This window comes from Hippopotamus amphibius, chromosome 11 (assembly GCF_030028045.1).
Source record: "Hippopotamus amphibius kiboko isolate mHipAmp2 chromosome 11, mHipAmp2.hap2, whole genome shotgun sequence".
NCBI lineage: Eukaryota > Metazoa > Chordata > Mammalia > Artiodactyla > Hippopotamidae > Hippopotamus > Hippopotamus amphibius.
Genome location: NC_080196.1, coordinates 41904947 through 41922749, shown reverse-complemented (window position 1 = coordinate 41922749; position 17803 = coordinate 41904947). Strand labels below are relative to the sequence as shown.

Below are 17803 nucleotides of genomic sequence, written 5' to 3'. Positions count from 1 at the left end.
GCGGGTTCAATCCCTGGTAGGGGAGCTAAGATCTCACATGCCTCATGGCCAAAAAGCCAAAACATAAAACAGAAGCAATACTGTAACAAATTCAATAAAGACTTAAAAAAAAAAAAAAAGGTACACATGAAAAAAAAATTAAAAAACAAAAGAAAACAAAAAAACCCAGAAAGATGAGACATAGAGAAGTTACCAACTTGCCCAAGTTTGTGCCTAGGCAATGTAGTCCTACATTCCAAACTCCTACCACTACACTATACTCAATGCACTAGCAAGCTAAGAGTGAGCAGAAAAACTGAAAGAGCCATTCATGCCAAGGTTAACATGGCACCTTATTTTTTTTCACATGTTCACAGTTGTAGTTTTATGTATATTATGTATATTTCACTTTCTGCTAGTCGTTTAACAGTTCTGCTATAATGATATGTTCTAGAATCAACAGTAAAGTGAATTCAATGGAATATGGTAGCTTGTAAATGGAATTAAATTCTTTATTAGAGTAGATGAAGGCTTTGCAAACTATACTCCACAGAGCCCTGGAGGTCATCTCAGACAGAAAGCAGGGAAACACAGGCAAAAGAGGCTCCCAATTCAACAAAGCCAGTTTCATTTTTATCTTTTCTCTCTTTTGGAGGAAGCATTCCACGCACACTTTTATCAATGAAAGGGTTCCACTGATTAAGAAAAATGCTTGAAAATCATGGAATCAGATTAATTTTTTTTCAAAGATTTATTTATTATTTATTTAGTTTTTGGCTGCGTTGGGTCTTCATTGCTGCGTGCGGGCTTCCTCTAGTGTGGTGAGCAGGGGCTACACTTCCTTATGGTGCACAGGCTTTTCACTGAGGTGGCTTCTTTTATTGCGGTGGCTACTCTTGTTACAGAGCATGGATTCTAGGCACATGGGCTTCAATAGTTGTGGCTCAGGGGTTTAGCTGCTCTGCGGCATGTGGGATCTTCCTGGACCAGGGATCGAACCCATGTCCCCTGCGTTGGCAGGCGGATTCTTAACCACTGCGTCAACAGGGAAGTCCCCAGATGAATTATTAAGATCTCCTGAAGGTATTAGATTTCAAAGTCCTGAAAGACAACTCACAGACTATATGACCAAGAAAGCTTTAAATTTTTTACTGCCTTCAGAGATAGTATATTTATACTCTACCTACTTATAAAATTTGAGAGGGATGTTACAAGTATAAATTTTAATGGCCCATATAGTGATAATTATTTTTAATTTAACACTAAAGCACACACACACACAAATAAGACTAGAGCTCTCAAACATGGGAGAACACCATGAAGCAGTATCTTTGCATCAAAGACATTTTTTTAAAAAAATCATGTATGTTGTCTTCCTCCTCCCTTAAAAACACTGACATGCATTTTAAAATTTATTGTGGGACTTCCCTGGTGGCACAGTGGTTAAGAATCCGCCTGCCAATGCAGGGGACATGGGTTAGAGCTCTGGTCAGGGAAGATCCCACATGCTGTGGAGCAGCTAAGCCCGTGCGCCACAATTACTGCACCTGTGCTCTAGAGCCCGTGAGTCACAACTACTGAGCCCATGTGCCACAACTACTGAAGCTCTCTCGCCTAGAGCCTGTGCTGTGCAACAAGAGAAGCCACTGCAATGAGAAGCCCTTGCACTGCAACGAAGAGGAGACCCCGCTCACCGCAACTAGAGAAAGTCCCGGCGCAGCAACGAAGACCCAACGCAGCCAATAAATAAATAAATAAATTTATTTTTTAAAAATTTATTGAGCAGTCACTCTTCACTCTGCACTGGGCTCAGTTTTTTCAGAAGTTACAAAGATAAATGAGACATGTATCACCTTAAGTTTTAAAGGAGATATTAGACACTCATCAAATGAACTGGGCAGAAAGAGGTAAAGTGCCAAAGAAAGGTAAAGGAGTGAGAGGGAAAGAGATTATGAAATGGAGCTCAGCAATGGGAGAAACTATTTCCAACTGTGCAAGTAAGAAAATTCTCAGGAGAGGTGGCCTGAAAACAGAGTCCAGAAAAGAAGGGACAAAATAATCCCTCTGCATTCTGATACATGATTGTTACAAGATGTTGATTCTTTACTCAACAAATAGTTCACTGTCTAGTAGGAGAACAGGATAAGCAAGCAAACACCTAAACACAACGTGTTAACTGTAATAACAAGTGTGTGCATAAGTGCAAAGGGAGGCAAGTATTTCCTTGGGGTAGAGGGGAGAATTAAAAAAAGGGAGGAGGAAGGAAGAAAGGTGACTTCACCAGGGCACCGAGGATGAGCAGGGGTTTGTTGTAAAGAAAAAGGTATTTCAGGCAATGGAACAACAATAAGCAAGGGCATGAAGAAGTGAAATCATGTGGTGTCTTTGGAGACTGGCTATGGGGAGTAAAGAGGTGACTGAGGATGAAAATGAAAATGAGGCCAGACCAGATCATAAGGAGCTGTAAGCCCTATGCCAAGGAGTTTGGCTCCATGACAGGAGGCACTAAGGTTTCTGGCAAAGAACAATGTTACAAAGCATGACACTATGAGATACACATTCTAACATTAAAATTTTTTCAGGTAGAAAAATACTTCAAGTTTCCACTGGCTGCAAAAACACATATGAGAAAATTAATTGCAGGACTCCTTGAAACAACTCCAAAGGTCCCACTGACCATGGGTCCAGTTAAGAGCTCCCTTGAGGACAAGAACTATTTTTTATTTATTTTTCTCTGGATCTCTAGGACCTAGGATATAGAGAAACAAATAGGAAACGGTCTGTGATTAAGGATGATAAGACAGAACAAAAAATGACTCAAACTTCTGGCCTGATCATCTCAGTGGGGTGCCGGTAAGAATAAAAGTTTTGCCTAGGAGATGTTAAAATTGAAAACTCTACAGAATATCCAGGAATTCTTTCCCTAGCACTTAAATACAGGTTTGAAGCTCCGAAGAGTCTGCACCACAGACATGACTTTGAGCAATGCCATGTATGCTGTACTGGTGACAGCTGAAGTCAGGTGGGTGGATGAGGTCACTAAGCATGAACAGAGCCCAGCTCACAATCTAGTACAGACATACCTTGCAGATACAGCTGGTTCGGTTCCAGACCAATGAAATACAGTGAGTATTGCCATAAAGCAAGTCACACGAATTTTGTGGTTTTCCAGTACATATTAAAATTGTGTTTAGACTATACTGTAGCCTATCAAGCATGCAATAGTATTATATCTAAGAAAACAATGTACGTATCCTAATTAAAAAATATTTTATTGGCAAAAACTGCTAACCATCATCTGAGCCTTCAGTGAGTTGTAATCTTTTTTGCTGGTGGAGGGTCTTGCCTCCATGCTGATGGCTGCAGACCGATCAGCTTGGTAGTTGCTGATGAAGTTTGCTGCACTGACTGACTCTTCCTTTCACAAACGACTTCCCTGTAGCATGCAGTGCTGTTTGATAGCATTTTGCCCAGAGGAGAACGTCTTTCAAAATTGGGAGTCAGTCCTTTCAGACCCTGCCACTGCTTTATCAAGTAAGTTTATACAATAGTCTGAGTCCTTTGTTGTCATTTCAACAGTCTTCACAGCATCTTCACCAGGGTGGATACCATCTCCAGGAGCCACTTTCTTTGCTCATCGTAAAAAGTAACTCCCCATCGGTTACAGTTTCATCCTGAGAGGGCAGCAATTCAGTCACATCTTGCAGGCTCTGCTTCTAGCTCTCTTGCTACATCCACCACATCTGCAGTTACTTCCTCGGCTGAAGTCTCAAACCCCTCCAAAGTCATCCATGAGGGTTGCAATCAGCTTCTTCCAAAATTCCTGTTAATGTTGATATTTTGACCTCCTCCCATGAATCACAAATGTTATTAATGGCATCTAGAATGGTGAATCCTTTCCAGAAGGACTTACTTTGCCCAGATGCATCAGAGGATTCACTACCTATGGCAGCTATAGCCTCATAAAATGTATTTCTTAAAGAATAAGACCTGAAAGTGGAAATGACTCCTTGATCTATGGCTACAGAATGGATGTTGTGTTGGCAGACATGAAAATCTCATTATACATCTCTACCAGAGGTCTTTGGTGACCAGGAGCATTGTCAATGAGTAGTAACATTTTGAAAGGAATCTTTTTTTCTGAGCAGTAAGTCTCAACAGTGAGCTTGAAATATTCAGAGAACCATGTTGCAAACAGATGTACAGTCATCCAGGTTTTGTTGTTTCATTTACAGAGCTTAGGCAGAGTAGATTTAGCATAGTTTTTAAGGGCCCTAGAGTTTTCAGAATGGTAAATGATCACTGGCTTCAACATAAAGCCACCAGCTGCATTAGCCCCTAACAAGAAAGCCTGTCCTTTGAAGCCAGGCACTGACTTCTCTTTAGCTATGAAAATCCTAGATGGCATCTTCTCCCAATATAAGGTTATTTTGTCTACACTGAAAATCTGTTGTTTAGTGTAGCCACCACCTTCATGAATTATCTTATCTAGATCTCCTGGATAACTTGCTGCAGCTTCTACAGCAGCACCTGCTCCTTCACCTTGCACTTTCGTGTTATAGAGACGGCTTCTTTCCTCTGCTAGCTTTAACCTTTTCTTCTGCAGCTTCCTCACCTCTCTCAGCCTTCACAGAGTTGAAGAGAGTCAGGGCCTTGCTCTGGATTAGGTTTTGGCTTTAGGGAATGCTGTGGCTGATTTGATCTCCTATCCAGACTACTCAAACTTTCTCCACATCAGCAATAAGGCTGTTTACTTTCCTGTGATTTGTGTGTTCACTGGAGTAGCACTTTTTATTTCCTTGAAGAACTTTTCCTTTGCTTTCAAAACTTAGCTGTTTGGTGCAAGTGACCTAGCTTCTGGCCTGTCTTGTCTTTTGACATGCCTTCCTCACTAAGCTTAAGCATTTCTAGCTTTTGATTTAAAGTGAGAGATGTGTGACTCTTCCTTTCACCTGAACACTTAAGAGGCCATTGTAGAGTTATTAACTGGCCTACTTTCAATATTGCTGTGTCTCAGGGAATAGGGAGGCCCAAGGAGAAGGAAGAGAGATGGAGGAATGGCTAATTGGTGGAGTAGTCAGAACACACACATTTACCAATTAAGTTCACTCTTATGTGGGCACAGTTCGTGGTACCCCAAAACAATTACAATAGTAACATCATAAATTGTTGACCACAGAACACCGTAACAAATATAATAATAATGAAAAAGTCCAAAATGTTGTGAGAATTACCATAATGTGACACAGACACAAAGTGAGCAAATGCTACTGGAAAAATGGTGCCAGCAGACTTGGTCAACAAAAGGTTGTCACAAATCTTCAATTTGTAAAAAACAAAATTATCTGTAAAGCACAATAAAATGAACAGCAATAAATCAAGGTATGCCTGTAGTCCCAAGGCCAAGAAGAGACTAGACAGAGAAAAAACATTCAGAGGAGAAACAAGAGAGGTATCATGTGAGTCTAAGAAGGTATACATGTCAAAAAACATTTAGAGTTTGGTGTCAAATGATAGAGGGTCAGTTAGTATGAAGACTGGAAAGTGGCTACTGGATTTGGAAACTAGGTAGTTGCTGATAAACATCATTGGAGTGGGTAAAGGACTGACTGGTCTGAAGAATAAAAGTAAATGGGAAGAAGAGACAAGGAGTGTAAAAGACTCTGTCCAAAAAGTATGGCAATAAAGAGGAGTGAGAGGTGTCAGTATCTTGACAGCTCATCAGGTGGAGAGAAGTATGCACATTTCACGCATTGTCTCTTTTTATACAATTTGTGACTAGAGACTGTGAGAACAAGGACTGCCTTCAGTATTCTTACAGCACCTACTAGATTATACAATAAAAACAACAGCACTATTAAATCATTGTCTAGGATGCCAGATATATCTCATACACTTCACTAAATTTTAACTAAATTCCTAGTGTAAGAAGGAGAGCACTGGACTAAACAAATTAGTCATTAAATTCAAGTCATTTACCTGAATGGTGTTGCTGTTTAAAACAGACCACACCCTACTACATAATTTGACAGGCTCTGTGAGCAACACTGGGGATGCTGTAAGATGTTACCTTAATTCCTTCACCCTAGGCTGCACAGGGACATACTCACCTCCATAGTAGAGTCCTGTAGCAGTGCACATCCGCCACTGTCCCTGATACATTCCTGCTCTGCTGGGGCTGCACATCTGGACGCTGACATCTGCAATCTCTTGGGGCTCTAGCGATCTCACCATCACCATGTTCACATGTCCAAATTGGTCTCCCCCGACATATTTAAGACAAACCCCTGGAGGCCAGGCCTCTGCCCCTGAGTTCAAGCAAAAGAAAAAAATGTTAGGCAATCAATGGTCCTGTGCTGGGTGCAGTTCATTACAAAACTGTAGAAGAGGCCTCTTTGTCTCTCACACATATGTAAACCTTATCCCCATATCCTTGAGCTATATAACATCTCACTGATCGGAAAGAATCAGAGTCAACAACCTCTGACTAACAGTCTATTCCTAAGAGAAAGCATACACAGCAAAAGCAAGGCAGTTCCTCAAGAAGATGTGCTTTGGGTGACCCAGGGAAGGCCACATACCGCACTGAGTCTGTAGAACCTAAGAATGATGTCTGAAAAGAGCCATGGAAATAAAGCTCAGGTCCACATCTTTGGAGGACTGCTCTCTCTACTAAGAAGTTAACACGTGTCTATTTGCATTTGACCTTTTTAAACTGACATTCAAAGTAAAAATATGTCTGACTGTCCCCAGTTTTTCCATTGAGGAAAGAGGATGAAACACAGGAGGAATAATTTCTGTATTATTTTCATTTTGAAACTGCTTTTCCCCTGATGTATGACTTTTCTTCTGGAGTCCCTAACACTGCAAAGATCAAGGGTCAAAAGACTCTGCAAATAAGACAGAGGAGTCAAGTCAAAGTTTCATTTTCAGGGCTTCCTAGGTGGTGCAGTGGTTGAGAATCCGCCTACCAATGCAGGGCACACGGGTTCGATCCCTGCTCCAGGAAGATCCCACATGCCGCAGAGCAACTAAGCCCGTGCGCCACAACTATTGAGCCTGCGCTTTAGAGCCCATGAGCCACAACTATTGAGCCCATGTGCTGCAACTACTGAAGCCCACGCGCCTAGAGCCCGAGCTCCACGACGAGAAGCCACGGCAACGAGGAGCCTGCGCACCGCAACGAAGAGTAGCCCCCACTCACCGCAACTAAAAAGAAAGTCTGCGCATAGCAAAAAAAAAAAAAGAAAAAGACCCAACACAGACAATAAAATAATAAATAAATAAATTTATAAAAAAAAAAGTTTCATTTTCAGGTTCAAACAGCAGTGGGGAAAATATGAACAGAGGGCCCTGGTAACAATACAATGACCCGTGGTCTCAAGGATGATGGCACCAGCCAGAGGTGCTTGTAAAAAGAATAGGAGTGGCAAGACAGGGAAAGGGCTTTGGCAGGAATGTCTCTCCCTTTGGAAGTGACAAAGGTCTTATTTGATCCCCACTCTTGTGCACCTATTTTCATGTAAACTAACTCAAATGAGAAATCAATATATTGAATTCTGACCAGTCATAGGTAGCCACACAGTGACTAGATGTGATTTTTCCTGTGAAGTCTCTCCAATAGACTCCTTTTTACTATATACAGAAACCTCTATGTATCTTTTTTTTGAGATATATACAATCATTATAAAAATAAATCACTACGAAAAGCTGAACATGGCAGGACTCTCAGCATGCATGAGACTCATCTCCTAACAGTACTCTAGGATTCCTCGGTACCTTGTTCTTGAAGTGCAGGCCCGTTTTCATATACTTAATGGTTTACTATTGAAAAAGAGAACCGGAGAGAAAAGCAACCAACGCTCTACTTGCTGAGATCTCAGCCCCATAATGAATGGCACCTGCTGTGGTTCTTGGATTTTTTTTTTTTTTTTTTTCCTGGGGGGGGGGGGGGGGGTGGTTAGCAGATGGAGTGGTGGTTGTATCTTTGTCAGACCCTCTAAAAAAAAACACGCCAGCAAAGCGCCCTCTTAAGTTAACATTATAAAGGGCAACTGCTGCTGTTGAAAAGGTTGTGGATGATACACTGGCAATACATGCACTTTTTTTTTTTCATTTCTGGGGCCTACGGCCTGACAAAAGCATACTTGTCTTAGGTCAAGAATAGCAGCAGCTGACGTGAAGTACCCTGGAAAATGTCAGTCTCTTTAAAGACCAAGATCCAAGAGCAAAATTAAACTGCTATTATAGGGCTGAATTCACAATTATGTTTTAAAAGACACACATACACACACATGCATACACACACACACGTCTATGACAAGAAAATGTGTTTATATGAAAATCCAAGAATGTGTCTGTTTTTGAATTTTAAAGAAAACAAGGAAAACCAAACTATGTGTAGATAATACTTGGCTGTCCTGAGCAGACAAGCACAAGCAGCTGAGACAGTTGGATCTCTCATCTATGCAAAAGCGGGAGTACTATTGTATTCCCAGGAAGCTGAGTTAGTTGGTAAAACGCTAAATTATTAACAATTATGCGGCTACAGTCCTGAGCTTTAGTACGTCAGACCCTACTGATGTGGTACTTAGAGAGACTCTTGAAGAAAAAACTGGGAGTAATGCACCATCAACTCTAAAGTGTTAATCCGCTATAAAATGAAGAACCAATTATCTGCCTTCTGAGAGTTACCAACAGTTTATTATGACATATAGTTCTTACAGCCCCAACTGTCAGGTCAGGTAACTCTTAAAAGGTCACTGATACTGACTCGATACAGAAGAAAGGGAATACTGATGAGCTATTTGGCCTACCCCACTAAGCATACTGGAAAAAACCTGGATCTGAAAAGTATAACACACTAGGGTTTCAAACTAAGTCTGTTACAAACTGGCTTAATTGGGGGGGGGGGGGGGGGGGGGTAGCTATATCTAGAAGAAAAGAAAGACTAATCTGTGTTTTATGACTTTCCAAGTTAAGTACTTCAAGCATACATATGACTAAGGTTGTGATTCTCCAGTTATCGTGGAGTGTAATTTTATTTAAAAAAATTGAAAGTTACAACAAAACAAGACAAAAAACCTGTCATGTGGAAATTCTGATAGAGAGCACGGCAAAAACGAAATAAAAGTCCATTAGTTCCAGAAAGTCTGGGACTTATTAGGTATAAGTGATTATAGTAATAGTTTGGAGACAGTAAGGAACATCCAAAGAGCAAGACAGAAGACAAACCTCAATGAAGACCCCCCTCCTCTTTTTAACCTTTGTAGGTTTAGAGACTGCATTTCAAATTCAGCTACATGCAAATAGGGACCTTCACTGATCTTGTTGCTATTTTCTTCCCGTATCTCATTCAAGTCAGGGAAACACCAGAGTCATCATAATATGCTTAGTTTAACACTCACCGCAGCTGGGCAGCAGAGCATGGCTGCAGCAGCTGAGAAGCTGTTTAAGTGTTGGTAAAGAGAATTGCCTACTTTCATCTTCAGAGGGACAGTTTCAAAATTTTCATTTTAAACTTCAACTGCAAAGATTCCTGGTTATGTTTCCCAAACTTCTAAAACTTACATAGTACCAAAAGTTTGGGTTCTGCATCTATGTCATTAAATGCCTCACTTCTGTTTTCCTATGATCTGAATCTAAGGACTTAAACAATATTAGGCGTTTAATTTCAAACAATGCGTGACATTTATCTTTCTTTGCGGAAGGTGCTGGGACAGCTATATGCAGTTCCTATCAATTTCAACTGTTGTAAATTTGAATGCCTGGTATGCCTGAAACATGACAGTAGAGAGGCACCATGAAAATTATTAATGAAACTCCTTCAGTGAGCACTTCTCTCTTAGGGAAAGTTATGAATGAGAGTAAGAGAGCCAGAGGAGAAAGAGCTAAGCTCTACCCTACTTCTTCCCCCACTCCCACCCCCATCCCTGCACCGTGCCGCATTCAGGATCTTAGTTCCCTGACCAAGGATCGAACCCGTGTACTCTGCGTTGGGTGTCTTGACCACTGGACTGCCAGGGAAGTCCCAGCCTACCCTACTTCTGTGTTACCGCTCTATTTCCAGAAAGAACTCAGGCCAGATTAGGATGATGCCAAAGAACCAGTACATGTGCATGCTTCCCCATATCTCTCTCACATAACATACCTGCCGCTTAATTATGGGAGGCCAGTTTCTTCTTAATCAAATGGGAAGCATTTTGTTTACATACACAAAACTATGTTACAACTGGTGGAACAATTTCCAGAAGAATAAAAAACCTATTTGTTCAAAGTATCTTGAAAGGTAAAATCTCTAGCAACTGTTGCCCAATTTTTCAAAAGGTGTACAGGGACAAAAATGTCCTTTTACAGGAAGAAAGGTGCAGGCAGCCCCACCAAAACAAATTTTCTCCAAGTCAAGGTGAAAGGCAGGCTCTTTGGGGTTCTGATTTAACATTCTAGCCATTTTATATCAATCCCTTAACAACCTCCCATTAATCCAAGGAACTATCTACTGAGTGAATAGATATTCCAAGAGGTTTTCTGAAATATAAAATGGTCATTCTGCAACAAGATGGTATTTAAAACATTTCAACAGTACTCTAACAACTTCCAATATTTAAAAAACACTATAAATAACTCCTGGAAAGCCAGACCATTTCCAGTGTTTTCGCTATTAAGCAAACAAGGTCTTGGATTAATTCTTTTAAATAAACAAAACTTTTAATATAAGTTATACTTTCTAAACAAATGTTACTCATTTTAAAAATTCATGGCTAGGTTTCAAAAGCTTTTTTGACCAATAACACAGATTTTAGTAATTCAGAGAAGGAACATGATGAATTAAAGCTGACCTAAAGAGACTGTTTCAATATTTTTAAAAGCAGGCAACATTAAGAAAGGTGAGAAAGAAATTAGGCAATGTAAAGATAATCAAACTTGGAACAAGAATTTCAAGAAAAATAGAAAACATGGCTACTTTCCTGTATTACCATCTGCCTCTCAAACTAACAATGTACCACACTGTTATAACCAAAAGGGAAAAGAAGTTAATGAAAATTTTATGAAGCCACTGATGTCCCCAGTCATCTGCAACACTGGGTCAATCCAGATTATGTGCTTCTGCTTAGTGACACACCAAACCTTCATCCAGGGTAAAGTTACTTCCAAATAGGCCAGAAAACTAATAATAATAATTTGGTACATTAATTATTATATAAAAGGCTAGCTTAGCCAGTTTCTCCCCAACATAAAAGAACAGAAGTATAAAGAACTGAAAAGTAAACAAGGTCCAAAAAAAAGGTCACTTTTATAGGTGTGATTCCCCAGAGTTTTATTTCATTTCAAATCAGATTACCTTGCTAGACATGGTTCCCCTACACCAACAAATTTTTAGCTAAATATTCCTTTTGTCTAGTTTTCCATCTCATAGAATTTCTTTTGTAAATCCTCATTAATAAGGAAGTTAAAGCATCCTCACCATCAGCATAAATTGTTACTGGATGAGATAAGAAATACTAAATTTATTCAAATTTAAAAAGTCATTAGAATTTAACAAGTAAAAGGTAATAATAAACAGTTACAAGATACATACTCAGACACTATTTTCAAAGAACTACAGTTAACTTATGTTAAATTTTTCTTAAGTCAGCAGTATGTCAAAACAATGTTTTTTTAAAAAAGCAATTTCTCAATCTTTCCATCTTTTCTGTACTGAGCAAACCCCTATACTTCTTACCCTATTTTTCAAAGTGATGTTAACATCTCAGAGAGATAGCTCAAAGAAAAACATTATCCTTGTGGTTGCAAAGGAATGAGCTTTCAAAAGAGCAGATGCTCACAGCTTTAACTACCTTGTTCTATTCAAGGATGTACCTCCTCTAGCCTGCTGGAAATAACTGGAAGGTTAATTAGAGCAGAAGTAAAATGATGGAGTACAACTGTACAGGAAGAGACAATACCACCACCACACACAGGCCCAGTTCCTGGTATCAAAAGAATAGTGAGGGACTTCCTTGGTGGTCCAGTGGGTAAGACTCCCTGCTCCCAATGCAGGGGGCCCGGGTTCCATCCCTGGTCAGGGAACTAGAACCTGCATGCATGCCACAACTAAGAGTCTGCATGCCGCAACGAAGACCTGGTGCAGCCAAAATAAATAATAAATAATAAATAAATAATTAAAAAAGGATAGTGAATCGTGTTTAAATGTCATCAAGACCTAAATTCTTCCTAATCTAGGAATCTTTTATTGGCGTTTAGGACATACCAGTACAAGAAAATGCTACATCATGTATAAGGAAAAGCTCAGAGTTACACAATCACATAATTTAAGCTACATTTCCTTATTTCTTTTAACTACTAAGAAAAAGAAAACTAGGCAAGGAAGATTGCTCATTATACATTTACCAGAATTTTGGATCCGCCATGTTTTTATAAACTGAGTATCAGGAGGTATTGACTCCCCTTCTCCTATAGTGACATCTTCAACAAAGGACATAGAGGGCACACTGATGTTTGGGCTCTCAAAGTCATAATAGGCGCCAATTGCTGCTTGTAGATTCCTACAAATAAAGAGAAAAGACAAAAGACTTCAGTCATCTCCAGAGCATATTACCCTAATTGTCAAACAAAAGGAACCTACAGAACCTATATATAGAAGATATATAGGTGGTTCCTGGTATGTTAATCTTCAGAGTCATTGAGTCTGGCTGAGGAACAACTGGAAACACACCAGGACCAACAAACTTGTGCATCACTTTCTTCCCAAGGTGCCCACAGAGAAAGTAACAAATTTTATTAGCAACATCAGCAACAATTTGAGGAAATCTCCCTCTAACCCACAAGGACAGCAAATATAGGTAAGGAAGTCAATTAAAAGAGAGCTCCTCTGTAGCCATGACTAAAATCCAAAGAAGCTTAAGTTAAAAAAATTCTAATTTTTTAATTTTTTAAAAAAGTAATACATGAACATGGCTCAAAAGTTTCATACAATGAAAAATATCTATCTTATCTCTTCTTTCCTACACACACACATACACAAAGGTAATCATTTGTTTACATTACTTTCTTAAATACCCTTTCAGAACCTCTTTATGCACATACAAGCAAATGATATACATTCTTATTTCCTCCCTTCTTACACAATTGGTAGCATATTATACACTGCCCTTAGCTTTATTCCCTTAACACTGTATCATGAAGACATTTCTAAGTTAGTACACGAGTATCTTCATTGTTTTTTACAGCTGTATCCACTGTATAGATATATCATTATTTAGGTAACCAATCCACTTTTGAGTTTGCTTCCAATCTTTAATTCTTCCACATATAAGCTTAAGCACACATAGTTTAGTATACATCTGTTGGATAAAGTCTTACGAGTGATACTGCTGGGTCAAAAGGCATATATCTGTGGCTTTAATAGATATATCTAAACTCCCCTCAATAAAAAAGTTATACATTTAATGAATGCGCCCACCAAGAATGTATGAGGGTATCTATTTCCCCACTTGTTCATCAACAGTGTTTTGCCAACATTTCGGATTTTTGTCAATCTGATAGGTAAGAAAATAAGATCTCGGCAGGGTCTTAAAATGGTTTTCTCTTTTTTATGAGAGGCTAAATATCTTTTACATGTTTACAACCCATTTGTAGCTTCTTTTTGAAAGCACCATTTTGTAAATATTGGTGTTCTTTTTTATTACTTATAACCACTCCCCCCATGTCAGAAGAAACTATCAAGCACACAATCTAGAGTCCCTAACTGAACAGAATCACATGATTGACAGCTTAGTTCTTCAGTGCCAGAAACCAAAGGCCACTAAGGGGTTTAAGTTAGCCGTGTTCATTAAAGATCAAAGAAATTGTTGGTAATCACATTTCCTGTTTCTTTTATGGTCTTTCTCAAATTAGTGACACCATCCCCAGTCCCGACAGAATAAAACACAAATAGCACTTTTCTAAACATAACCCAACCATAAGCCAATGGATCCAGCAGGTTGTTTTTACTTATGCATAAACATAGCATGAAATAAGCTCTGACAGTACACAACTGTTCTACAGATATGCTATTAACAGCAAATACTTTTCTGCTGGGGGCCTGTCTGCTCTTCCAGGTGTTTGCAGCTGCCAGAAAGGAAGGCTATATTTAGAGCAGCTACCTCAGGTCAAGCGTCATGCAATGGTGGCCTGCAGTATTAGTGAGTAATGACTGGAATTACACCACCACCAACTGCTGGCCTGTCATGTGTGTGCTAGATAAAATTTGCATGGAGCAGAGCTGGGCCAGGGTCCAATCTGTGCCTGTTTACTTGACCATTCAGTAGGAAGGCTTGGACTTTAGTCTTTCCAGCAACTTCCTTATCTAGCTGACACTGATCTAAAGTGAAGAATAAGTCACTGGTCAAACTTGGGAAGGTCAGATCCTATCACCCACAAACAGATTTAGAAGTACATCTGCAACTAGCTCTACACTTAGGGATCAGAGATAAAACGAGAGAAAAATAAGCCTAGTTTGCATTTTGTTCTTCGGAAAACTTTTTATAAAAGCCAAGTGTCCACCTTTTTTTTCCCCCCATATTTTATTATATTTTTTAAATTTTTTAAAGATCTTTTATTGAGATAAAATTGACATACAATAAACTCCATATATTTAAAGTGTACACTTTGATATTTAAGTGTCCACCTTTTTATAAAGATAACTTTTCAGCTGAAGGTCTCAGGCAAACAGACTGAATTGTGTTTTCTGTTCACTTGGCCGTAAAATATGCTTGGGAGGGAAGAGACTATTTGTGCCCTCAGGACAATTGCCACTTCTCATCCTCAGCCTGTGTCATATTTCACCACTTGGCTCTGCCTGATATCAGACAGGACTTCAAGACCAGCACAGCAGAAACACTAAACAAGTGGAAAAGTCCAGCTACCCTACTTGGGCAGATCCATCCCCCTCCTCAAATCTCCTTTCACACATTCCAACTTATTCCACAGCCAAGCCAACAAAACTGCTTGCTTGTACCTATATTATACAGAAAATTCAGCCAGAGAAAGATTAAGAAACATTTTTAAAGCCCAAAGTGAAACTGAAAGTAGTGAACTGGACTCCTGGCAGGAAGGAGTGAAGGATGACAAAGCATAATCATTTCCCAAGTACAAGGCAGATAGAAGACATTAGCTGGGTGGTGCTCTAACCTATCAGGCAGGTACAAAGCTCCTCAGTGCCTGCACCATTTAGATCCCTGCCTCACTGGGCCAAGGAACAGCAGGAACAGACTAAACAGCTCCAATTCAGTGTAAGAACAAGCAGACATGATAGCCTGTATTCCTGTTCAAAACAACATACTCAACTATTATCAGCCAATAAGAAACTCTACGTGAAACAGAGCTGGCTGAGGAGATGGGAAAGGGAGGACACTGACTCAGTATTAAGCCCAGCCTAAAAGTTTAAACTTCCAGGTTCCTTCAGTGGTTTTGCTCAAGAAATGTTTTATTTTCAAGTAGTAGTTAAAAGTGCCCTAAAGAGCAAAGGAAGGCAGTGTAATGGGGGGAAAAAAGGCAGAGGCGAAGATGGATGATGGTGATGGTTACATAACATTGTGAATACACTTTATGCCACAGACCTGTGCACTTAAATATTGTTAACATGGTCAAATGTCATTTTACTTTATTTTTTATTGAAGTGTAGTTGATTTACGTTATGTTAGTTTCTGATGTACAGCATAGTGATTCAGATTATATATATAGATTTATCATATTCTTTTCCATTTTGGTTTATTACAGGATATTGAATAGAGTTCCCTGTGCTATACAGTAGGACCTTGCTGTTTATCAGATAGTTTGTATCTGCTAATCCCGAACTCCTAATTTATCTCTCCCCTATCCCCATTCCCCTTTGGTAACCATAAGTTTGCTTTCTATGTCTGTGAGTCTGTTTTGTAAGTAAATTCATTTGGATCATATATTAGATTCCATCTGCCTTTTCTGACTTACTTCATTCACTTAGTATGATAATTTCTAGGTCCATCCATGTTGCTGCAAATGGCATTATTTCATTCTTTTTTATGGATGAGTAGTACTCTATTGTATATATTTACCACATCTTTGCTATCCATTCATCTGTTAATGGACATTCAGGTTGCTTCCATGTCTTGGCTATTGTGACTAGTGCTGCTATGAACATGGGGGTGCATGTATCTTTTCAACTTAGAGTTTCCTCCCAATATATGCATGGAAGTGGAAGTGCTGGATCACATGGCAACTCTATTTTTAGTTTTTTAAGGAAGCTCCATACTGTTTCCCCTAATGGCTGCACCAATTTACATTCCCACCAACAGTGTAGGAGGGTTCCCTTTCCTCTACACCCTATCCAGCATGTTATTTATGGATTTTTTAATGATGGCCATTCTGACCGGTGTGAGGTGATACCTCATTGCAGTTTTGATTTATGATATCGAGCATCTTTTCAGGTGCCTATTGGCCATCTGTATGTCTTCTTTGAAGAAATGTCTGTTTAGATCACCTGCCCAGTTTTTCATTGGGTTGTTTGTTTCTTTGTCATTGAGTTGTATGAGCTGTTTGTATATTTTGGAAATTAAGCTCTTGGCAGTTTGTTTGCATTGTTTGCAAATATTTTCTCCCAGTCCATAGGTTGTCTTTCCGTTTTGCTTATGGTTTCCTCGCTGTGCAAAAGCTTGTAAGTTTTTGATTAGGTCCCATTTGATTATAAAATAGTAACATTTTAAAAATTAATTAATTAATTTACTTATTGGCTGTGTTGGGTCTTCATTGCTGTGCGGGCTTTCTCTAGTTGCAGTGAGCGGGAGCTACTCTTTGTTGCGATGCGTGGGCTTCTCAGTGCAGTGGCTTCTCTTGCGGAGCATGGGCTCTAGGTGCACGGACTTCAGTAGTTGTGGCACGTGGGCTCAAGAGTTGTGGCTTGTGGGCTCGAGCGCAGGCTCAGTAGTTGTGGTGCACAGCCTTAGTTGCTCCGAGGCATGTGGGATCTTCCCAGACCAGGGATCGAACCCGCGTCCCCTGCTTTGGCAGGTGGATTCTTAACCACTGTGCCATCAGGGAAGTCCTAAAACGGTAAAATTTTAAGTGGCTTTGTTTGGAGGCAGCTCCTAACCCCTGGTTGTGGAGCTTTGAACAAGTGGCTAAGCATCTGTGTTAGTTTACTCATGGTCAAAACTGAGTTTTTTTTATTATAAGGTTGGCTTATATTTTATATTACGAAGTTGGTGTTATAAGGTTGGCTGTGAAGATTGCATAAGGCAGTGTGTATAAATGCCAGTGCCTTAGGCTGGCAGTCACTCATTCAACAAATATTTAATTAATGAACATTTATCCATGTGCTAGGCACTCGGCCTGGGACTAGGGACAGAAAAGACAGCAAAACAGGCAAGCGCCCTATCCCTTACAAAGCCGAGCAGACTGCAGCAAACCAGGGACACTCAAACAAGGGTAACTGCAACTATGTCTCACACTGAGGCTTATCAGCCCAAGGCAGCTTTTCCATCTCAGGGTAAAAAAATGGGCTTGGTGCACAACACAGTTTCAACTGCACTGATAATCCGCTTAACCTGATTCTGGAGTAGAAGAATATGGTGATGCTGACAGTGTTTCCTGATGAAATGCAATTTTGTAACTCAGAAGCAATACTGTCCAACCTTCATTTTATATATGAGGCCACAGGTGCGCTGACAGATAAATAACTTGCCCCAGGCTAGATAGTCAATTATTAGTAGAGCTCAGAATCACATCTATTCAAAGACATAAAACTTTTAACTTACCCAGAATTTTCCAATTATCTACTAATGCTCTGAACATCTTATTTTCTTATGAA

At 39.7% G+C, this 17803-nt stretch overlaps 1 protein-coding gene across 2 annotated transcripts in view; it reads right to left on the bottom strand.

The window, feature by feature from the left end:
* The window catches only part of ILRUN (inflammation and lipid regulator with UBA-like and NBR1-like domains), a 104060-nt gene that overhangs the window by 52495 nt on the left and 33762 nt on the right, over positions 1-17803 (bottom strand). For both annotated transcript variants that reach the window (XM_057698983.1, XM_057698984.1), the window contains exons 2-3: positions 12370-12524; positions 6090-6287 (exon numbers count right to left, since the gene is read on the bottom strand). In XM_057698983.1, the coding sequence (XP_057554966.1) occupies positions 6090-6287; positions 12370-12524 (353 nt within the window). The remainder of the gene's footprint in view (positions 1-6089; positions 6288-12369; positions 12525-17803) is intronic.